This window comes from Artemia franciscana, chromosome 7, assembly GCF_032884065.1.
Source record: "Artemia franciscana chromosome 7, ASM3288406v1, whole genome shotgun sequence".
Lineage (NCBI taxonomy): Eukaryota > Metazoa > Arthropoda > Branchiopoda > Anostraca > Artemiidae > Artemia > Artemia franciscana.
The window spans coordinates 5,751,656-5,776,465 of NC_088869.1; the positions used below are offsets into that span (position 1 = coordinate 5,751,656).

The 24,810-nt window shown below is 35.8% G+C and overlaps 1 protein-coding gene across 1 annotated transcript; it reads right to left on the minus strand.

Annotated features, from left to right (window-relative positions):
* Window positions 1-4,277: 4,277 nt before the first annotated feature.
* LOC136028595 (alanine and glycine-rich protein-like) lies at window positions 4,278-24,297 on the minus strand. Its single transcript, XM_065706427.1, has 4 exons — window positions 24,168-24,297; window positions 21,080-21,236; window positions 17,141-17,200; window positions 4,278-4,653 (listed from the first exon to the last, which is right to left on the minus strand). Exons 2-4 carry the CDS (start codon window positions 21,234-21,236, stop codon window positions 4,394-4,396), a joined length of 477 nt encoding a protein of 158 aa, XP_065562499.1. The 5' UTR covers window positions 24,168-24,297; the 3' UTR covers window positions 4,278-4,393.
* Between the last annotated feature and the right edge of the window lie 513 nt (window positions 24,298-24,810).

Below are 24,810 nucleotides of genomic sequence, written 5' to 3' on the forward strand. Positions count from 1 at the left end.
ATAAAGGTAAGAGTAGCGAATCTTCTTTTTGTCTGGTTATATAAGACAAAGAGATCCAATTTCATTGTCGTTGTTTTCCATGGTCAATTGCTTACACTTCGCGGGAAAAATAAGAGGACAAAATAATAAGTCTATAAAAGACTCATTGATCCAAAAATGTCTGAATAGATTGTTTGCGATTAATGCGACTTTGACTTTGGATGAAGATACGTCAACAAAATTACCTTAAGCAGAGAACAGCATAATTTTTGGTCGTTTCAAGCTTTAATATTGCTCATTATTTTTATTTTTAAAAATCTATTCAGACATTTAAGATCACTTCTTGAGTTAATAGTCACAAATCGAGCAAGGCTGAAACTACCTATGCCTGTAAAGCTGGGATGCAAGAAAGTACTAGAGCCCTAGGAACCATCCCTGGACATTCAACTTCACTCATAACATAACAGAGTACTTCTTAATAGAATTAAATAAACAAAATGGAATAAGTTTATCATATGAAAATAAGGATAATTATCAAAACTTAAAACATGCAGAATTATCCTGTATATGAGGAGGGTTATCCCCCCCCTCAACCCCTCTCTTTATGCTAAAGTTTTGAAGTGCTTACATCAATTAAAACAAATATAGCTAGAGCGTTATTACAAGTGTTCTTCTGGTACTATCTAAGCACTGGCCCATCGTAGAGAGTATTTTAAGGACTCAATTGAAAGCTGGTACTCATACTTTTGCGCTTTTTACGAATTTTCGCTGATAGCACTAAAGTAAAATGTGATTTTGTCACAGAACAAATACCCTTTTTGCCACCGTTTCCGTATTAATCATAGCCAGCGCAATAGCACTGCCTAAGTAAAGACTGATGTGGGCAAAATGTATAATTTAATCTAAAGACTTTTTTTTGTTTTTGTTTTTTAGATTAGGGCACTTCGTATAGAAGTAGTTGTTGTCAAAACTTCAAAAATGGCTCATTCGATTGGAAATTGAAAGGGCTAATGCGATTTTTAACATTCAAAATTGATTGGGGGCAACCATCCCCTCCCATGCCCGCCATTTCCTCAGACGCATCCAATCAGAATTTTCTACAACGTACCTAATAGATCTGGAAATTACGTTTTTGAGGATGACACACCGCTTCCCACAGCCCTCAGGGCAAGGGCTGTAAGTTATGCCCTGGAGGCTTGTGATGTCTTTTTTAGAAATGATGGTCGTATAAACTACGGAAGGTTCTCATTGGATTGGTAATCAGTAGTTCTAGTGCCCTTTTTAACGCTCAAAGTGAACGCCCCCCAAACGTCGTATTTTCAGGGAATATATCCGATAAAAGATTTGAGATATCCATTACATAAAAAGGCCTTTGGGGTTGACAGCCACCCCCCAAAGTCTGGGGGTAAGGGTTGTTAGTTATACCCAGTGGCATATAAAATTTTCATGGAAGGAGTGGTCGTATGAACCTTAGAGAAGGCTAATTTGACTGGAAATGTGTATTTCTAGTTCTGTTTAAACAGTCGAGGGTGACGGAGGCAATTGGTATTAAAATTCTGTTTTTTTAAGTTTCGGTTTCTATTGAGTCGGATCGCTCCTTACTACGGTTCGTTACCACGAACTGTTTGAAAAGTTCGAAAAGACATATATATTTTTTTTTCTCATGAAAAGGACTATGTCTATAAAAAAGAGAAATTAATTTAAAAAAATTTCTCCACAAAACAAGTGATTCAAAGCGAAACCCAAAACGAATAGAAGTTATAATAAATAACGATCTCAAGACCAGAACATAATTTGTAACTTACTGAAAAAACGAAAAAACAAATGGCCGTAGATTTTCAGTTTAATATACCTACACTGATTGTTATTCTTTAAAAGTTGGATAATTTTTTTATTTATTGAAATGAGAAAAGTGAAAACATCTAAAATGTTTTTTTTTCAGTAAAGTACAAATTTTATCCTACTCTTGAGAAGGCATGGAGGTTGGCAGCTTTACTTATGCTAATTTTGCTCGTTTTGAGTTTGACTCGGTTATTTATTGTAGTTTTTGTTCCTTTTGGGTTTCATTTGTTTATGGTGATTTTTGGTAGTTTTACGCCTGGAAGATTAGTTGAATTTATTTCTGCTCATTTTTGGCTTAATGGGAGCTCTTTAGTTTTCTTTAGAAAACTTCTTTAGTAGAAAAGTTTTTTAAAATTAAGCACAATAAATAATCGAGTCAAACTTAAAATGAGCAAAAATAAACATGAGTTGTGGTGGAAACCCCCATGCCTTCTTAAGGGAAGGGCATGATTATCACTTTACTGAAAACAAACTACATTTGAAAATGCTTTGGATTTTTTACTTTAATAAACCAAAAATCGTCAAAACTGTAAGGAATAAATATCGGTATATGTATATTAAACTGACAATCCACGGTGTTTTTTTCTTTTTTTTTAAAGAAGTGCAAATTATGTTCTGGTCTTGAGAAGGCATGGGGGTTGTCAGCCCTACTTATGTTAATTTTGTTCGCTTTGAATTTGACTTGGTTACTTACTGTAATTTCTGTTTGTTTTGGGTTCCATTTATTTATTGATGGTGATTTGTCGTAGTTTTACGTTAGGAAGATTATTTGAATTTATTTCTGCTTATCATCTGGCTAAATGGAACTTACTTTTCTTTGAAAAACATCCTTTGCATTAAAATTTTTTTAACTAGTCCTTGTAAATGGAGGTGCGTTGAAATGAAAAACACACCACAGGAATCATCTATGGCCAGGAAGACGGGGGTTTTCAGCAGCCTCTTTTTGGGCTAAAGGTAGTAGTCTTGAAGTTCTTAAAAATACTTATATTCAAATTCAAATTCATTATGACTAAGCAGTCTTTAATAAAAGATTGTGAGAAAACCTTAAATTCTAGCGTAAAAAGCGAGATTTGAGAAAGGGGTATCCCCCCTCATATACAGAACAGTTTCTGTTCGTTTTAAGTTTTAATGCTGCTTCTTACTTTCACTTGAAAACAACTTGTGTTTCTTCGTTAATTTTTTAACTATTTTACAAACAATTCCAGGAAATCCCCTTGCTTCCCGCCATGTAGAACTTCCCCTCAAAAATGATCCCTGAAAACATTCCACTTCACTGACAATTCTCCCCCTGGACTATCCCCCCCGTAGAAAATTCCCCAAAAATGTTCCTATATACTCCCCATAACAAATAATATGTGTGAACGATAGGGGAACTACGTAGTGTCAGAGGCGGTGTTAGGGGATGCACTTGCCTCGGGCACAAAAGCCTTAGGGCCTTTAAATAAATAATCAACATTTATAATCATTTTGTAACTTTTGAAATTTAATTTTTATTACAATAAAGTAGAGGGCGCAGTTGGCAGTAAGTATAAGCAAATTTAATCCAAAATTTTCATTTATCCCATATAAAGTAAGAAAAGTCAGATTTAAATACTGAAGTACTAATAAATAAAAATCTTGCTAGTAAGAGAAACTTTTATTAAAAGTTGACCTGAATATTTTGGGAGACAGAGGGACGCTAATCAAGATTTTACCTGTATTACTCTGAAAGACTTCCCTTAAAGTTTTCATCAGAGGCTGTATCCTGTAGTGTCGAGGCAGAAAAATCTGTTACATTTGGTATAATATATTTCTAGGCAAGGGTTGGTGAAGAATAAAATAGCCTAGCAAAGGAACTACCGCGACCATAGCAAGACATTGCAGTACGTTCCTTCTAATAGTCTAATTCATGCCACATTTATCATGGACTCGGAGTGAAAATATACCATTAAATGTCGGAGCAGACAAATATGAGTCTATCACTCATCTTGAATGGGTTGAAAAGGATGTGTAAAAACTTCTTTGGAAAAAAAATGTTTTCCAAACACATTACTTAAAAGAGAGGCTTGGGGAAAATAATATTATATCACTGATGTATCCCTGAAGTTATATTTATTAGAACTTCTGACTATTAGATATTTTCTAATATTTTATTAGATTCAACTTATTAGATATTCTGACTATTCTGACTATAAGTTGTTATCTCAGAATTTGATCACTTGTAAGGGGGAACAGCTAAAAGAGGTGAATAGAGAGGCTTGATGCCCCCCAACCAGTTTTGATTGTTAAAAGGCACTAGAACTGTTAACTTTCAGCCTTTATTTGAATACCACTGTTGTGCTACCTATCAAAAAGCACGTTAAAAATTATCTTTCATTTCACTGCCCATGCATTAGACTATCTCAGCTCACAACCTTTTATATGTTAATAACCAATACACTAATAACCTTTCTCCTTGTGTCGAGCCAATAAATTGCTTTTTCTTTACAAAAGCTTTTAATTATAAAAGAATAAAAAATATCTTCACTATAAAGTTTAATATAAATAAAAAAAGATAACAACACAAAAGTATTAGCACGAAAGGAAAAAGAGATTAGTATCCTTTTCCGCTACTGCCAGTACCACCGAATCCTGCACCGCCACCATATCCTGAGCCACCGCTAACACCATATCCTCCGTCAGCAACTATTGTAACACCTCCATTGCTTCCTGAACTATGAGCAGCACTTTTTGCTGCCTTGGCGGCTAGCTCTGCTATGTTGGCAGCTGCCCATGCTTTTTGAGCTGCTCCAATTGCTTGATTGATTTGTGAAAGGATTGTTGCCTTAGCAGCCTCTGCCACAGCTGCCGCTTCTGAAAAAAAACCTTTCTATTAATTTACTATTTCAAATTTTTACTTGAAAGCTTATTTTTGTATTTTATCTGATTAATTAAAAAATGGAACTTCTAGAAAAGAAGTTATCCAAAGAAAAATAAAGACCAAACTAAACTTGAGATCAGCAGAAATATAAACCTATAATAATTCAAACTTGAAATGACCAGAAATTACTATTAAAGAATGAGCAAAAAGAATTAGCAATCATAGCAAAGAATAAAAATAAATAAATCTTAACCAAACAAGAGTTTCGCTACCGCCCCCTTTCCTAACTGTAAAAGTATAAAGTCTAAAGTCTAAATCATTGACACTTCAATAAAAACGAAATATATTACAAATATTTTCTTTTGCACTAATTAAAAAATTGAAAATAAAATAAAAATTATTGTGAAATAAAACCTACAACTAATGAGCTTTCAGCAAATAATATCATTGCATATAAAATATTCAGTTTAAATTTATTAGTTCTTTCGAAGACTGTTCAAGGCAAATAAAATTTTCAGTAAAGCGCCAATGACGCAGTAGGCTTTAGACTTTTTACAGTTAGGGAAGGCGGTAGTAGCCAAACTCTGGTTTGTTGTTCTTCTTGTTCGCTCAAGCTTGATTCCCTTACCCCAGGGGCTGTGAGGGATTTGTCAACCACTCAGTTATGGTTATTTAACTTCTGGACTATTTTGAACAAAATGGTTGTTTTATAATTTAGATGGGATGTATTTGGGGATAAGAGGGCGTGAAGGGGGATGGCTGATTGGCCTCTGACCATTTTTGAACCTTAAAAAGGGAACTGGAAATTTCAATTTCACCACCGAAGTTTCCACAGACAACCCTTCCATAAAAACCTTATATGCCCCTGGGGGGAAAACGTACAATCCTTACCCCCGAGCTCTAGGAAGTTATGTCAACCTTGGAGGTAATGTTATTTGATCTATGGAACGTTCTGAACAAAATTGTTATCACAAAGTTTCGGCTGGGTGCTTTTGGGGAAAAGAGGGCGGGGGGCTAGTTGCCTTCCGATCGCTTTTGACTCTTAAAAAGAGAACAAGAACTTTCAATTTCAAATCAAATGAGCCTCCTCAAACGTCTATATAACCACCGCTTCCATAAGAAACTTATATACCCCCGAGGGATAAATACCTGCTCCATGGCTCTGGGGGTTTCGGTTTTAAAACCCCCCGGGGCATTTTAGGTTCTTATGGAAGATATGGTTGTTTAAACTTGAGAGTTGGCTCATTTTTATGAGGCATATAAGGTTTTTATTGAATGGGCGGTCGGATAAAATATAAATCACATTTGATTTGAAATTGGAAGTTATAGTGCCCTTTTTAAGAGTCAAAGGGATTTGAGAGCAACCCCCTCCACGCCCATCATTTCACAAAGCAAACATCCAAACAAATTTTTTAGACACCAATTTTTTTCAAGATTGTTTAAAAGTTCTGTAATTATGTGTTTTGGCATGTCAACTTCCTCCCCCCCCCCCGAGGACTCAAAGGAAGGGCTGTAAGTTAGGCAATTTGATCATTGTTTACATATAGTATGTGTTATTGAGAAAAGGTTTGCATGTTTGACTAATATTTTCCCATGATTCAAAGGGAACTAAGATATTACAGACCGAGACACCGGGACACAAATGACGACCGGGACACAGGGAATATAAATGACGACAGGGACACAGGGACAAAACTACAACGGGGACGCCGGAAGGGCACATGGGGGATATATACATGACGATGGGGACACAGGGAATATTCGATTAGCAATTACCATCAACAAAGCCCAAGGGCAATCATTACAAAAATGCGGTATAGATCTGAATACGGATTGTTCTCCCATGGACAATTATATGTTGCATGTTTAAGAGTCGGTAAACCTGACAATCTATTTATATGCACAGACAATGGGACAGCAAAGAATGTTGTATATTTGCAAGTTTTACGTAGTTAAAAACATATATATATATATATATATATATATATATATATATATATATATATATATATATATATATATATATATAAATTTACAGGTGGGACACAGGGATACAACTACAATGGCGCGTAACTAATATGGCGCGTAACGACTTACGCTTGCGGGGGGGGGGGGGCTTGGGGGGTGCGAAGCGCCCCCACCAACTAGGTGCTGGTGTGGCACGAAGCGCCACACCAACAGTTAGTACGCAATAGAAACATACGAATATAGAAGTTCGTTACGTAAGTTAATTCGTAAGTTACGTATATTTTTTACCAATGAAAACGTTCGAAAAAAATTAAAAGTTCTAGTTGCCTTTTTAAGTAATCAAAAATTTGGAGAGCAACTAGGTCTCCTCCCTCGCTCCTTTTTTCTTAAAATCTTCCGGTTAATTGCAATTAATAAATATGCAAATTTTGTTTTAATTATTTATGTGCGGAGAACCAAGATCAAAACATGCATTAATTCAAAAATGTCCAGAAATTAAATAAAAAAAAAAGTTTGAAATGAAAGTAAGGAGCGACATTAAAACTTAAAAGGAAAAGAAATTACTCTGTATACGAAAGGGGCTTTTCCTCCTCAACGCCCCGCTCTTTACGCTAAAGTTTCTTACTGTTTTAAAAATTAGAGTTAAGAGAAAGAGTCAAACTTTAGCTTAAAGAGCGGCACGTTGAGGAGGAGAAGCCCCTTTCATATATGGAGTAATTTCTGTTCGTTTTAAGATTTAATGTTGCTCCTTACTTTTATTCAAAAATTTTTTTTTTATTTAATTTTTATTAGTGGCAACAGTAGTTGCAGCAGTATTAATAGCAGTAGTAGCAGGTACATTTTGCCTTTTGGTCAACTGAGCATCTCATTCATGATGCTCCTGAAGTTTCTTCTGGATACAATAAGCTATTCCAAAATGTTATTAATACACCTGTATCAGCTGTATACACATAGTATGTGTTGAATTAGTTCAACTCTCCCCTCAACGTTTCCCCAAATATTTTTCAATATTAGCCTTAGTAGTACTCGCTACAGAAGTAGTAGTTTTAGTCATAGTAGTGGGAGTAGTAATAGCAGTTGTGAACTGGAACGGGTCCGCTCTCTTTGGAGAAGTTGGGGGGAGGGTTAATTTTGAAAAATGAGTACCAGACAAGATTAAATTAGAAATAGTCATTTATCCAATTCGACCATCTGTGGGGGGGACGGTTGATTCGAAAAATGAGGTATTTTTAAGTTACGAAGGAGTGATCGAATCTTAATGAAATCTCATATTTAGAAGGATCTTGCAAATCTGATCTTTTATTTTAGATCTGGCTGAATCCAGTTTAATTGGAAGGAGTCGTGGAGGGACCGAAAATCTTGGAAAACGCTTAGAGTGGAGAGGTCAGGATGAAATTTGGTGGGAAGAATAAGCACACATCCAAGATACCTGATTGACATAACTGGACCGGATCCGAACTCTTTGGGAGAGTTGGGGGGGGGGTTAATTCGGAAAAAATAGAAAAGTGAGGTATTTGTAATTTATGAACGGGTGATCAGATCTTAATGAAACTTGATATTTAGAAGGATCTTGTGCTTCAGCACTCTTATTACAAATCCCGACCAGATCCGGTGACAGTAGGCGGAGTTGGAGGGGGGAAACCGAAAATCTTGGAAAATGATTAGAGTGAAGAGATCGGGATGAAACTTGGTGGGTAGAATAAGCAAATATCGTAGATACGTGATTGACGTAACCAGACTGGATCCGCTCTCTTTGGAGGAGTTAGGGGGGTCTAGTGCTTTGGCGAGTTCGGTGCTTCTGGACGTGCTAGGACAATAAAGATTGGTAGGCATGTCAGGGACCTGCACAAACTGACTTGATAAAATCGTTTTCCCCGATTCGACCATCTGGGGGGCTGAAGGGAGAGGAAAAATTAAAATAATGAGGTATGTTTAACTTACCAGTGGGTGATCAGATCTTAATGAAATTTGATATTTAGAAGGACCTGGTGTCTTGGAGCTCTTATTTTAAATCCCGACCGGCATTAATCCTCTGATTTTCCTTTTAAATCAATCCATTGATTCTTAGAATTTTGCTAGAGCTCATACCATATGAGCTCTTGGCTCTTCCGACCTCGTCATAAGTGCCATATGAGCTCTTAGCTCTCGTTTTTTTTTCAGGAAGAAAAACTTGCCCGAACAAGAAAGTTTACCAGAACAAGAAAAATTGCCTGTGTCTCCAAAATGTTCCAGGATTTCCGAAACTCCGAATCCGGCTTTAACTATTATAAATGATTGTACGGTTAGTAAAAATACGGCATCTGGTAGCTCTTGCGATTTTGGTTCACCAGGAGGAAGCTTTGGAATCGATTTGTCTGGAATTCCACATGTAAATTGTATAGTCAACTTGCGTCATATGCTTGGTGAGTTTTTAGAAGCAATAAAACATCAGTTCAATTGCAAGGGCGGGAAATCAAAGCTTCGCGTGAAAGAAATTAAAAACACTGGACTCCAAACAAAGCTCATCATTATCTGCCAAGACTGTGGCTGGAAAAAACAAGTAGAAGGTGAGCCGGAAGCCCCCCTCACTACTGTAAAATAATATATAACAGATTTCAGCGAACAGATATTAGGTAACAAAAAAGAGAAGATCAACAATTTACGAGGCAACGTGAACGTGAAAGCTGTATGGGGTATCTTGGGGACCGGAGGAGGCTACGCATCTTTGAACGAATTATTAAGTGTATTGGGAATCAAAAATATGAATTCGAAAACGTTTATGAATTTAGAACGCTTAGTTGGTAACGCATGGATGGATGCACCATCAGATGTAATAGAGGAAAATGGTCGTGAATCCCTGAAATTAGCCATTCATGGGGCTGGAATAAACGCAGCAAAGGACACTATTATACTGCAAAAGGTTGTGCTGGGGTAATCATTGATGCCTTTACGAACAAATTATTATATGTAGGAATAAGAAATAAATATTTTTACCCCTGCTTCAGCTCAAAGAAGGCAAAGCAGAAACCGAAAGATCATGTTTGCTTTATGAACTACAATGGTCTATCAAAAGAGCATGGAAACCGACATTCTTGTTGAAGGTTTTCGCCAAAGTGAAGCCATGCATAACCTTCACTATTTACAATACATCGGAGACGGCAATTCTAGTGTTTTTTACAAGCTAAGACAAAGTGTTTCATACGGACCATATATCCAAAAAGAAGAATGTGCCAATCACGTGACCAATAACTATACAAAATACCTTCATAATGTTGTGAAGACAAAAAAAGGGATGCACAGCAAATTTCTTTCAAATGACATAATTCTAAAGCTAACCAAAAATCTACGAGGTGCAATAAAAAAGAACTCGGCTGATGGTGGGTCAGCCGAAAATCTAAGACAACTCTTACGAAGAGGCTCAGAGCATGTGTTTGGTAATCATAAACAGTGTGATTCTGGCTGTGCCAAAAAGAATGGGGTCTTAGAAACTGTGGAGAACCGCTATAATAACCTTCCGAAAACTATTTTGGAGGATGTAAAAGCTGGCGTGGAAAATATTTGTAAAAAAGCGGACTTATTACGAAACGATGCAACGACCAATTTTGCAGAATATTATATGTCTGTTGCAATGAAATTCGTCGGCGGGAAACAAATAAGCCGCTCGAAACGTTGATCATACCATGCTAGGATAAGTGGAGCAAGCCTATCCTTTCCTTGGGCCCGAAATGGCAATCTTCTACGTGGAGAAAAACATTTGGCTACAGTCCTTGCAAAATAACAAAAGAATACACGGTGAAAACTTCTAATCTTCGGAAACGGACAAAAACAAATCAGAAAAGATATTACGCAACCATGGGTGGGGGATATCTGGCGAAAAAGAAAGAGAATCAGAGTTTGCCTAAAGGTGATCAAAATTACGGTCCAAATTGCAACAAGTCTGATATGAATCCAGAGGAATTGGAAATCGCAAAGGCTGATTATGTTACAAAAAATATGAATCTGGATGGAGCCAAACTGCAGGAGATCTACGTAAACACAAAGGGGCAAAACGATAACTGGATATTTAAGAGGAGCAAAAGGATTACTGCCTCTTATTTTCATAGAATAGCTTCTCGCAAAAAAAATACTCCAACCACACCCATAGTCAAGAATATCGGAACTAATTCTAATTTCAAATCCATTCCAATGCTTAGGGGAATTCAACTGGAGGCTATTGCACTGACGGCGTACGAGCAGAGAGAGGGAGTATCATTAATAAATGGAGATCAAATGGGACTACTCATTCATCCAAATACTAAGTTTCTTGGAGCTTCTCTTGATGGTCGCTTAGAAAACAGCACACCAGTTGAAGTGAAGACTGTCCATAATGTTCCCAGAGGAATGACCATAAGGAAAGTGGTATCCCAAAAAGGATTGGTAAAGAACTTTTTGTCATACAATTCGAAATTGGAGTTAAGGAAAAATCACAAATACTATGCTCAAGTTCAAGGTCAGCTAGAAATCACCAATCAAGAAGAATGTCACTTGGTGGTATATCACCATGAGCATGATGTGGAAATCTTAACTATTTCGAGATCAAAAGAGTATTTTTTGTCCATATTACCAAGCTTCGGGAGTTTTGGAGCGATTGTTTACTTCCGGAGATATTTGACTCGCGATTGATTAGAAACATGCCGCTTAGAGAGCCTGCCTTAGTCGGGGCTGCAGCAAATCGCGGAATGAAACGGACTTTGGAGCCAGAAGACAATGGATGTGAGAAAATTACTTGGTCCGACACTGAAAGTGAATATTGAAAGTGGATTTTCCATTGACATGCGACATGTGAAGAGCATTGACATGCGAATAGTATAGAGATTGTTTAGGGGTCATAATGTATTAGTAGCAGTACTGTTAACCTCAACCTATTAGGGTTGACTGAATAGTAGACAATTATAGGTTAACTATTAGTGTTGGTGAATAGTATATAAATATTAGTAAGTTAGTTCTATATGAGAAATTTCAGCCTTCTGTCGAAGGCTTACGTTGATACTTTAGTTGCTACTTTAGGCACTTCCAGGTAAGCTAGGACGGTGAAATTCGGCAGGCGTATCAGGGAGCGGACCAGATTAAATTAGAAAAGCTCTTATTCTAATTTTAAAAAGCTCTTATTTTAAAATCCGACCGGATCCGGTGACAATGGGGGGGAAGATGGGAGGGGGAACCTAAAATCATGGAAAACGCTTAGAGTGGAGGGATCGGGATGAAACTTGGTGGTAAAAATAACCGTAAGTCCTAGATATGAGATTGTAATAACTGGAATGGATCTGCTCTCTTCGGGGGAGTTGGGAGGAGGAGGGTTAATTCTGAAAATTAAAAAAAAAATAAGGTATTTTCAACTGACGAAGGAGAGATTGAATATTATTGAAATTTGATATTTGGAAGGATATCATGTCTCAGAGCTCTTATTTTAAATCCCGACCGGATCCGGTGAAGAGGAAGTCGGGGGGGGGCCTAAAATCTTGGAAAATGGTTAGAGTACAGGGGTCGGGATGAAACTTGGTGGTAAAAATAAGTACGAGTCCTAGAAACGGGATTGACATAGCCGGAATGGATCTGCTTTCTTTGGGGGAGTTGGGGAGGGAGGGTTAATTCTAAAAAAATAGAAAAATTAGGTATTTTAACTTATGAAAGAGTGATCATACCTTAATGAAATTTCATATTTAGAAGGACTTCGAAACTCAGATCGCTCATTTTAAATCCCTACCAGATCCAGTGTCATTAGGGGGGGGGGCATTATTGGTACGGATCCGTTCTCTTGGGGGAGCTGGAAGTTGTTAATTTGGAAAAATTAGGAAAATTGAGGTGTTTTTAGCTTAAGAATGGGTGACCAGGCCTTAATAAAATTTTATAATTAGAAGAAACTCAGGTCGGGAAACCGGAAATCTTGGGAAACGCTTATAGACGCCGTAGATACGTAATTGACGTAACCAGACTGGATCCACTTCTTTGAGGGAGTTCGGTGGTGTGGTTCAGTGCTTTGGTGAGTTTAGTACTTCTGGACGTGCTAGGACGATGAAAATTGGTAGGCATGTCAGGGAGCTACACTAATTGACTTGTTACAGTTGTTTTTCCCGATTGGACCATCTGGAGGGCTGAAGGGAGAGGAAAAACTAGGAAAATTGAGGTATTTTTAACTTACGAGTGGGCGATCGGATCTTAATGAAGTTTGATATTTAGAAGGACCTTGTATCTCAGAGCTCTTATTTTAAATCCCGATCGGCATCAAGCCTCTGATTTTCCTTTAAAAGGAATTTATTGATTCTTAGAATTTTGCTAGAGCTCTTATCATATGAGCTCTTGGCTCTTCTTGACCTTGTCACAAGTGCCATATGAGCTCTTGTTTCCTTCCTCCCTTACCTGTATTTATGACCCCAGGGCAAGGGTGCCAAATGTTTATTATGTACCTTCAGGAACATATCCCTTTAAATGACATTAATTTAATAGTATATGCATTACTCCGTAAAGCAAAGTATATGATTACCCCGGTTCCAAACCGGGGTAATCAGTCATTTATGAACGAGTCTATAAATCATCAACTATATGAGATGATGGGGAAAAACCAAAATATTCTAAGATACGGCACTATTAGGAATAAAATAAGATCTCTTGGAACTAAAACGGACGAATATCCTACAAACTTTACATCAAAAAAAAATAATGCTCGTATATTTTATAGCCCTACAAGCGGCGTTTCTTTACTTTTAAGAGCCAATAATGTTTAAAATAATGTGTTTTAAAGAATGACGTTCTTTTTTTGAAATAATATTCATACATTTTATAGGCCTACAATCGATGTTTCTTTACTTTTAAAGGCAAATAATGCTTAAAATAATGTGTTTTTAAGAATAATGTTCTTTTTAAAAATAATGTTCATACATCTTAAAGGTCTAAAATCAGTGTTTCTTCACTTTTAAAGGCCAATAATGTTTAAAATGATGTGTTTTTAAGAATAATGTTCATTAAAAAAAAATATTCATACATTTTATAGGCATACAATCGGTGTTTCTTTACTTTTAAAGCCAAACTGTTATCTGCTTTGTAACCTAACAAATTCCAATTCGCATGAAGTGTTAAAGATGATATTGCCAAAAGGTGTTGTTGCCAATTATACATGTTTTCAACTTCCTTTTAAATCTGGTCGTAATACTAAGGAGATGTCAACATCCTTAATGATATTCTGGCAAACCCCTCAAGGAGTGCTTAAGCCAATGAGAAAGGAGGAAATCTTGAATACTAAGAATTATTGCTAAAAATCATCTCTTATAACTACAAACTTAAGAATCTTTGAGATTATTTATCGGTATAAGATCTACAAAACGACACAAAAATCAAAGCTGTATGATTAGTACAACCCTTTTAAATAGTAAAGGAAGGATATCTTAAATGGCAAATTTTAAAGGAAATTGACGACAATAAAAGAAAATTCACGGCCAAAAATTTGAAATCTTGTGGCAAATCGAGAGGCTACTTTACAATTCTCTACGTCTTCTAAAAGTAATTTTATTACTACTTTTAAAAATTAGAGGTGTCCCCACTAATTAATTTTTTATGAAGCTCTAAAGAAAAAAAAATACAAATTTGTTCGGCCTATTCATGTTAAAGCTTTCAATGAAGCCACAGTAATTTTTTCATCAAAGAATCTGCTCGTGTCTGTTGTTAATTCGCATTTCACTACTATAGGAAAATAGCATTGGCTTCAAACCTCGGAGATTGACCTTAATAACATATAGTATATACAAACAGTGAACGAATTGCCTCTTTGCCAGCCTTGCCTCTCATTCAGACTATCTGTCGTGCCTTTTTCCCCAATTAGCCATGGGTTTCAAATTGTTGATAAAAAAAGCCAACACAGATAGTTTGAGTGAAAAGGCACAAGCCTTTTTCAGAATTGTATAAAAATGATGCATGATTTACCTCTCTGGTGATTTTTGAATTCAAATGAACTTGGTGGACTTTGATGAAAAAGTTGAGAGCCATGACCTAGTGGAAAAAAAGCCAAGACAGATAGCCTGAGTGAGAGGTGAAGTCTGAAGTGAGGGCAAAGCTATTTGCTTTGCCCTGAGGGCTGTGATGTGGTTGACATCCCTTAAGGCATAATTACTGATCTTTAAAAATGCCGAAGAAAATAGATGTCTGGAAATTTTGATTGGATGTTTGATTTGTAGAAAAAATGGCATGGGTGAGGGGCGAGTGCCATCCGATCACTGTTGACTTTTAAAAATGGGAGCTAGAACTTTCCATTTTATTCTAACGAGTCTTCTTTGAAGTCAATATGACTACCCTTCTCAGTCAAACCTAAAAACCTTAAAAACCGTTAACAATGGGCAACTAGTATAGCTTATAGCCCTTGCCCTGAGGGCCAGGGGGTGAATGTTTTTTACCCTCAAAGGCAAAATTACTGGACCTTTCAACTATGCTTAACAAAATGGCTATCTCTGAAGTTTGATTGGATGTGTTTAGGGAAATAATGGGCTTGTTTCCCTCCAATCACTTTTGGGGATGCCGGTTGTCTTCCAATTACTTTTTTCTATTAAAAAGAGCACTAGAACTTCGGACTTTCAATGCAGTGAGCCCTCTATGATGTTAATACGCCCACCTTTTCCATAAAAACCGTGCATACCCCCTGCTATCAGAATTGTTTATACATATATCCAACGTATCTTTAGAGAGCTTCTAAAACCACATGAATATTAAAAATATGTTACGAGCCATCAAAAGTTACGAGCCTGAGAAAATTTGCTTCATTTTCGAAAATAGGGGGAAACACCCCCTAAAAGCCATATAACCTTAAAGAAAATCACATCATCAGATTCAGCGTGTCAGAGAGCCTTATTGTAGAAGTTTCAAGCTCCTATCTACAAAAATGAGGAATTTCACATTTTTTGCCAGAAGATAAATCGCGGATGCGTGTTTATTTTTTTTTTTTTTTTTTTTGTTTGTTTTTTTTCCAGGGATGATCGTATCGACTCAGTGGTCCTAGAATGTCGCAAAAGGGCTCATTTTGACGGAAATTAAAAGTTCTAGTGCCCTTTTTAAGTGACCAAAAAAATTGGAGAGCATCTAGGCCCCCTCCCACGCTCATTTTACCCCAAAGTCACTGGATAAAATTCTGAGATAGCCATTTTATTCACCATAGTCGAAAAACTTAATAACTATGTCTTTGGAGACGACTTACTCCCATGCAGTCACCGTGGGAGGGGCTGTAAGTTACAAACTTTGACCTGTATTTACATATAGTAATGGTTACTGAGAAGTGTACAGACGTTTTCAGGGGGATTTTCTGGATTGGGGGGTGTTACATGGAAGGATCTTTCCATGGAGGAACTTCTCATGGGAGAAGGGACTTTCAATGAAGGGGGCGCAGGATTTTATAGCATTATTTAAAAAAACAATAAAACAAATAAATATGAAAAGTTTTTTCTACTGACAGTGAGGAGCAACATGAAAAGTTAAAACGAACAGAAATTATTACGCATATGAGGGGTTTACCTCCTCGTAATACCTCGCTCTTTACGCTGGAGTATTTTTAGTAATTTCAACGATTTATTCTACGGCCTTTGTGATTCAGGGGTCATTCTTAAGGAATTGGGACAAAGTTTAAGCTTTAGTGTAAAGGGTGAGGTATTGACGAGGGGTGAGCCCCCTCACATACGCAATAAAAACATACAAATATAGAAGTTCGCTACGTAAATTAATTCGTGAGCTACGTATATTTTTTATTTATGAGAACGTTCGTAAAAAATTAAAAGCTATAGTTGTCTTTTTAAGTAATAAAAAAATTGGAGGGCAACTAGGCCTCCTCCCTCGCTCCTCTTTTCTCAAAATCTTCTGATTAAAACTATGAGAAAGCTATTTAGCCAAAAAAAAAATAGCATGCAAATTCCGTTTTAATTATTTATGTGCCAAGAGCCAAGATCAAAACATGCATTAATTCAAAGACCTCCAGAGGTTAAAAAAAAACAAGTTTTTTTAAATGAAAGTAAGGAGCAACATTAACACTTAAAACGAACAAAAATTACTCCTTATTTGAAAGAAGTTTTTCATGCTCAACGCCCCGCTCTTTACGCTAAAGTTTTTTACTGTTTTAAAAAGTAGAGTTAAGAGAAAGAGTCAAACTTTAGAGTAAAGAGCGGGGCGTTGAGGAGGAAAAGCTCCTTTCATATACGGAGCAATTTCTGTTCGTTTTAAGTTTTAATGTCGCTCCTTACTTTTATTTAAAAAAAACTTGTTTTTTTTGTTTAATAATACACAAAAGTTTTCTGCAAGTATTTTTCACTGGAAGATATTTGGAAGTTCTTAGTACTAACACATTTTTTGTTCTCCCACTCCGTTAACAGTTTTTTCTCCCAAAAATATTTTGTTTGCCCAGGGAAATCACCGAGAATTATTAGCAACTTTTTCTTTAAGTTCGTGGAAGCACATTTTTTTGTAAAAACTGCTGCTAAGTATTTGGTGCTACAATGGTGAAGACACGATAAAAATCATGGTACTTACGTTGGGCGTGGTTAGCAGCATATTGGGCGGTACTTGCAGCCTCCGTTGCAGCCGAAGCAGCTGAAAAGTAAAGTGCATGTTTAAACACTTCAGATTGAAGTAATAAGTCGAGTTTACTCAGTTATTTATTGTTATAAAATCAAGTGATTTTTCTCACCTTTTCTTTGAGTCGAGCGTCTCCTGACTTTTTTTCAGGTGGTGTCACAATCTAATAAACTCTCTTGGAAAAGTATGAAAACAGTTCATTCTCATTGTATTTTAAAGTGTCATTTAATGAACCTCGCACTAACTCGGAGCGCGTGTACTTCATGTTCAACTATTTATTATTTTATTTATTTATCATTCATTTATAATTACTTTATTTGTAATTACTTCACTAATTTCTAAGCTCTACCATTCTTCTTCATATTGGTCTTAACCTCTTCTTCTTGGTCTTCTTGTGTAATGAGACTTTTTGAAATTTAGAATAGTTGTAGACCTCTTTCATTTTCAAACGTTTCTTGGCAAAACTTTTTAAAATGAATATTTTACCATAGAAACGTGAAAATCATTGAATCATTTAAATCACTGAAAGAATATAGAATATATATATATATATATATATATATATATATATATATATATATATATATATATATATATATATATATATATATATATATATATATATATATATATATATATATATATATATATATATCCACCCTATTACTGTCTTCGTAACAGAGAAAAAACTTTTTAACTATTTTTCATTGATAAGATGGTGGGAAAAAGACCTTATACCCCTCTCCATCAATTTGGGCTTCAATACGGTGTTGGTGCATACATATTTTGTCATCAGTCGTAAATACATTAACTGAAAGTTTCCTGTTATCAACCAAAGTTTCCTGTTATCAATTGGTCCTGAGGGTGGGGGTACACGACGTAAACCAAGCTTTCTATTCTTTTATTTATGCTACTATACTCCTCCAGGCTTTAAGAAGGGGGGTTAATACTGCAATTAGTAAACAACTAAGAAATACATACTCGAATCTTAATATTATTACCAATGCTCCTAAATCACAGATATTACTCCTTTTACAAAAAAAAAGACATTATTATGTTTATAAAGGAGCCAGGCAGCGAGCTGGCACTTCTCCTACATTGTTTAGTTGTTACTTTCCAACAAAGAGGAGAAATGCCCTACTTCACGTTTTCTTCGCAATATTAATATGCTGTCTCATATACTGGTGATATCCTAAACTTAATTTGGGCTACTGAACGTATCTCGGAATCTATTCCCTCTTATTCGAGGAATACAGTCCAAGAATTTTGATCTTTCGGCCTAGAATTTAGCTCAGAAAAATGAGAAGTTGTTCTTTTTAATTTACATGATGATTACTCACAGGCTATATCCTTTGCACCTCTATTATTAAGAACTTTGCCAGTATCCCATGCCCAGGCCTCCCTAATGGCACCTCTATTCACCACACTTTTGGCTTTGTGATAGCTGATGTTTCTCGCCAAATATCTGCCTCATATGCTTCAATTATTTCCGAGGACTTTATTTATAACCGTTTTACCTCATCAGTCTTTAAAACACGGTCGCACTGCCCTACCACATGCCACCATGGACTCGTAACTAAGAACAGATTAGTAAATATAGTATAAACGCCCCAGAAATCATACTTTCGAAACTGTATGAAAAACCTAAAAAACAATTGTCCCCCATAGTTTGGAGTTTTTATTTGACTTTGTGTTATTTTTTTTTCTTATGCATAAGGCTACAATTCACTCCTGCTCCAGTCTTTCTTGCTAGTGTAAATGATCCTTTTTTGGTTATCTCCTTTTGTTTTTCAATCATTTATGGCCTTCCTTTTCATATTTTAGTAGACTGTTCTCAATTAATTAAGTTATAAATAAATAATTTTTTTTAATATTTTTATCGGGATTTTGCCACAGGGGGTGGCCTCCTTTGCCCCCCTCCTGCTCTAAGTTATGATTATTTAGTTTATGTTTTTTCCTTAGTTTTTTTCATTTTTTTGGCTGGATATGAAATTAAAGTAACAATAGATAGCCTTCTTTTCGAGCTCAACACGCTGTTGGCTTTATTCAGTTATTTATGTTTGTTTATTCTGTGCGAAATAAAGAATCTTGAATCTGTATTTAATAACATAAGACTCTACAATTTATCGTTTTATTTCTTTATGGAAGATGAACCAACAACAGCCCCAGATCAAACTACAACCATAAACGTTATAGGGTTATTATACTACACCAGAACAAACAAAAATCCATTAGGCTCCTAAAGTTTTAGCTGGAACAGGCTAAAAAATAAGAATAATCAGATAAAAATAACGATTTCTTAGGGGTTAGAAAGGACAAAATATGCCATTCAGGCACCTGTGAGCATCCCAGCACTATACAATCAACAAAATCATAGCGAATTTTTATTCTTCAGTTTGGCATCTGTTGATGTTGACATCTTTTGTTTGCTGATAAGATCATGTTGATAGTGTAAAAGATCTATTAGTAAGACCAAATAGCAACCATATAACACATTTCAGTTCACTTAGTGCTTTTTTTTCTACCAAGGTTTGCACCAAGGTCAAGAAGCTAGCTCCAACTACTTTTGGTATATTTTCTCTACACAACACTGCCCATGCTTATACTACCGGACGATGATACTATTCAATACTTAAACACAAACTGAGATGAAAACAAATTTAAAATGAGAAAATTAAGTTTGAGAGGGTAAATATGAAACTTAAAGTGAGCAGAGACAGCCCAAAGAGGGGGTGGTCAAAATCCTGTCTAAGAGCAATGTAAATACAGTCAACTTTCAATAGTTTGAATCTCTCAATAATTAGAACTTTTTTCGCGGTCCCTTGAAAAAACTTGACAAATTGACATAGAAACACCTTGATAATTTGAATTTGCAACGAGGACATCTTGGTTGGCAATTCTCTGTAAAAGTACAAAAATTCTGCTGGATAGCATAGATAAAAGTGATAATGTGAAAATAACATTTTGACCTCTATAATTATTAGTGTTGAGACCCCTAGAAATGCCAGTTCTACCATCCTACATAACTGCTTCAAAAAAAGCGGGTTTGCAAAGGAAACAGGGAACACCACAAGGTTATCAGAGTCACAAGACTTAATAGGGGTTACAAGGTTTACTTTAGAGGATTTTGTTCACATGGACGATGAAAACGCTGTCCATGGTGCTTCACCTGATGCCGAATTGTTGACTTTTCAATATGAGGAATAGGAGGATAAAGAAGAAGAACCACCTACTCTAGTCACATTAAGCGAGGCAAGGATTATCCATCAACACCTTGCGTTCCTACACTCTCAGAACAAAAACAAGTGATGATTTCTTAACAGCTCTCATCACCATTGAAACTGAATTGGACAATGTAAGATGGAAGTCGTTTCATCAAAAATAATCATAGATTACTTTGCAAAATCATTTTTCCGCTCGCATGGTTTTTAACATACTCCATATATATTAAGTGTTTAAAGAAATTAAATAAATAGTTTGTGTGTATGCATCAACATATATGTACATATGTACATATATGGATTTTCAATAAAGCACTTGTTTATTTGAAGTTCTTCCTTGCTCCATCTTGATTATTTGAACTCCTGTTATTTTTAACGTCTCGGTAATTTGAACTTTTCTTCTGGTCTCATGAGTTTCAAATTATCGAGAGTTGACTATAACTAATTAGCTTAAACAACTTAATTAATTAAAATTAAAGTAGCTTTAACCAATTAAAAATTAACAAATTAAAAATAATTAGTTATAATTAAAAATTAAAATTACAATTATTAATTAAAATAACTAATAAAAATTAACATAAGTAATTAACTAATAAGTCAACCATAAATACTATAACTAATTTAACCTTAGTGAACCACAAATGATGGAGAACCGCAAAGTGAAACATCTTACCTGAGCTTGCTGCATGACTACCACCACTACCTCCACCACCATTTAAGGGGATAAGGTGTATAACGTTTGCATTTCCACCTCCACCTCCTCCCTTCAGTCCTCCAGCTGCAATTATTACTGGTAGTATTGTGAGAACACAAACTTTAAGGCTAAACATCTGAAAACCAAAATTGCATTATAGCTGACAAACAAGAACCTGATTCTGCAGATGAAAACTGCGGTGATTATGCAAATTTTAAATTTTATAAACGTGAGTTTCCCTCATCCCCCTCCCTTTCCTCCTTTTCTGGGGGCTATTCAAATGAGAATTCAAGATACTTTCCAAATTGGATACTTTCCTAAAACTCTGGAGCCAAAGGAATTAAATTTATAGTGGCAAAATAATTTCCATGTTTTACTGCTGTACATTAGGGACCCCTCAGATGATTTTATAATTCACCCACTGACGGCTAATGAGTGTTTCAACAAAATGAACTAAACCATAGAGGTAGCATACATTTTTTGGCAACGAATTACACCAAAGAGTTACACCATACACCATAGAGGTACACCATAGAGGCTACACCATAGTTACACCATATAGTTACACCATAGAGGTTAGAAATTTGGAATTTTCGTATCTTTTCCCAGAGGAAACATAACGGATGCGTAATGATTTGTTTATTTTGTTTTTTTTTCTGGGGGGATCGTGTCAACACAGTGGTCCTAGAATATCGCGAAAGGGTTCATATGAAAGAAAATTGAAAATTCTAGTGTCTTTGTGAGTGACCAAAAAGATCCGAGGGCAACTAGGCCCCATCCCAGCCCCCACCTGTTTTTTCCGTCCGATCAACATTTTCAGATAGCCCTTTGATCACCGTTATTGTAATAAGGAAACAATACCTTTGGAGATAGCATGAACCCCTAGAGCATCTGGGGAAAGGTCTTTAAGTTATAAAATTTACCCATTGTTTACGTATAGTATTTGTTATTGGAAAGTATACATATATTTGTCGGGGGGGGGGGAATTTTCTGCAGGGAAGATTTTCGACAGAGGGAATATTCCACGGGGAGGGAACTATCCAGGGGAAACTTTTGAGGGTAAATTTTTCACTGGGGGAATTTACCAGAATTCCATTACGAAATTATGTCTTACTTTCTCTTTGCCGACTCAATTTACGCGTGAGATGTCAAGGATAATTTTTAGGGGTAAATTTTCACTAGGATTGAATTGCCTGGGGAATATTTCCATGGGAAAGGGGATTTTTCCGCGGAGGTGGAGCCAGAATTCCTTGTATTATTTAAGAAACGATCAGAAACGAAATATTAAAAAAAAACAAGAAGTAAGGAGCAATATTAAAACTTAAAACGAACAGGAAATATTACGTATATCAGGGATGTTACCCCCTCCTCAACGCCTCGCTCTTTACGCCAAAGTTTGAATTTTGTTCCAATTTTTTAAGTACGACTTCTGAAACAAAAGGGTCGTTTAATTTAAACAATAAAAATCTTTTTAAAAGTACTAAAAAGTTTAGCTTGGAGAGTGAGGTGTTGATGAGGGGGCAACACCCCTCTCAAACATAATAATTTCTTTTCATTTTAAGTTTTAATTGCTCCTTGCTCCTTACTTTCAGTTGAAAAAAACTTGTTTTTGTTTATTTAATCATTGTATAAGGTTTGACAATTGAAGTTTTAACAAAAAGCTATAATTGAACAAAATTTGTTCTATTTCCTATTATATTATAAAGTTAGCAAATAGCTTCGAAGTTGAATAATTATTTTAACTACCCGCTTTTATTTTTGTTTTTAAGCGCAAAGTTAATCATATTTTAGACTACCCTATCATTCAATTTAAAAGCAAATAGAAAAATATACATAAAAATGGGCTTGTCTTTTAAAGACAGAAGTACCAATAGGAGTAAACATTAAGAATAATGTATTCTACTAGCTTTACTAAAGTTTTTCCCCGTTTTTAAATTTGTGGTCTCCTAAAGCTCTCTCAGCCAAACCTGTGGTCGGGAGGAAGAAGAGAGGGATTGTACTCCCCGAGCCAGAGTATCCGGGACTCCATGCTCGAGTATATTGTAAAAGGGTATTGATTCGTTTTAACTATTTGGACCAAAGCACGCTTTGGAACTTAAACTGCCACAAAGATATTGTTCTATCAATAGTTCTTAAGTGTCGACGTCAGTCCCAATTGTCAGTCCCGACGCCAGACCCAACTGCCCCGTTCGGGCTGACTGGGTTTCTCCTAGTGATCTAAAATCATTAGTATTAGTGTTCAATAAACTTCAGTGGGAATATTTCCTAATAGATTCTAAAAATTTATGAATATGTTATTCTACTAGTGATTTCAAATAGATCGAGTTTTCTTAAATCCAAAAGCTTAACCTATTTTACAACTAATCCCGCCAGTGTTTTCAAAAGGCTTGAATTAAAAAGTTCTAAACAGCCAAAATACGACCCAGTAAATGGTAAAAAGAACCCCCTCTAAAATATTGGACATGTGTTGCATAAATGAAAGATCACACGCTATAGCCTCACATACCCCATCCGGAAAATTGACTGACCCCCGGTCCTGAGGATTACTCTTATGCACATATCTTTTGGGTAACAAAATCTAAGGTTTTGGCTGTATAGACCAATTATTTATTATTTATCGTTGACTTTAGACAAAACTAAATATCTTTAATCAAAACTAAAACACCTTGTGATTAATTTAAAATTACATGGACTATCTTCACTGACACTATAAAAACAAAAATGTTTTTTGCTCTTTTTTTCTGTTGTGGAGGAGACCCTTAAGCCCGTTAGTAGCAATTTTAATTTTTTTTTTGAAAGCATATAAGAGAGCTTAGGATCGATATATTTTAAAGTGTAACTTATTTATCTAATTTCAGATAAAAAAAAATGTATAACCTAAAATTAAAAGGACGTTCTTCTCTTAAGACAAAAGTACCCTTTTCTGCCCTGGGAGAGATGCTCAAGAGCTTCTAATTTTGATGAATATATACATGCAAGATTAGGACCCATGCAATTTAATTCACGAATTGCTTACCCAATTTAACAAAAAAAAAAAAAAATGTGAGTAACCTAAAATCACACCAACCTTCTTCCTTTAGACTAAATACAACGATGCTTTTCTGTGCTGGAAGAGATACTCCGGACTGATAACAGAAAACCCACTCTTGTTGAATATATAAACGAAATTTGAACTGAGGTAAATTTCTTTTTGTCTGCAAATCTATAAGAAAAAGAAGAAGAACATTTTCATTGTCATTGGTTTTTACATGGTCAATGGTTTTTATTCTATAGAGAACAATCGGGTACGAAATGAGCCAAAGAAAAATTCATCAATCCAAGGTGGAGATGGATAAGTCCTTTACTACTTATAAAACTTAAGTCACAGGCAGCGCATTAGCGCTGCCTAAGTAAAAGGTGATGTGGGCATAATGTATTATTTGTTTAGAGAAGGCCACTTCGTATCGAAGGAGTTTTCGCAGAAACTTTGAAAAAGGACTCATTCGATTGGAGCCCCCCCCCCCCCTCCCACGACCACCATTTCCCCAAACACATAAAATCAAAATTTTCAGATAGCCATTTTGTTAAATGTGGTTTAAAGACCCATCAATTATGTCTTTCAGGATGACAACCCCCCATAGCCCTCAGGGCAAGGGTTGTAAGTTATGCCCTTGGGGCATTTATTAAGGGTTGTAAGTTATGCCCTTGGGGGCAATTACAATTAAAGTAGT

Bases quoted from the DNA above. Each gene is read 5' to 3' on its own strand.
- LOC136028595 (XM_065706427.1), bottom strand. From the start codon at position 21,236: ATGTTTAGCCTTAAAGTTTGTGTTCTCACAATACTACCAGTAATAATT. The intron at 17,201-21,079 runs GTAAGATGTTTC...TTTACTTTTCAG, and splicing joins TAGTCATGCAGCAAGCTCAG to CTGCTTCGGCTGCAACGGAG. The intron at 4,654-17,140 runs GTAAGTACCATG...GTTTTTTTTCAG, and splicing joins TGCTGCTAACCACGCCCAAC to AAGCGGCAGCTGTGGCAGAG.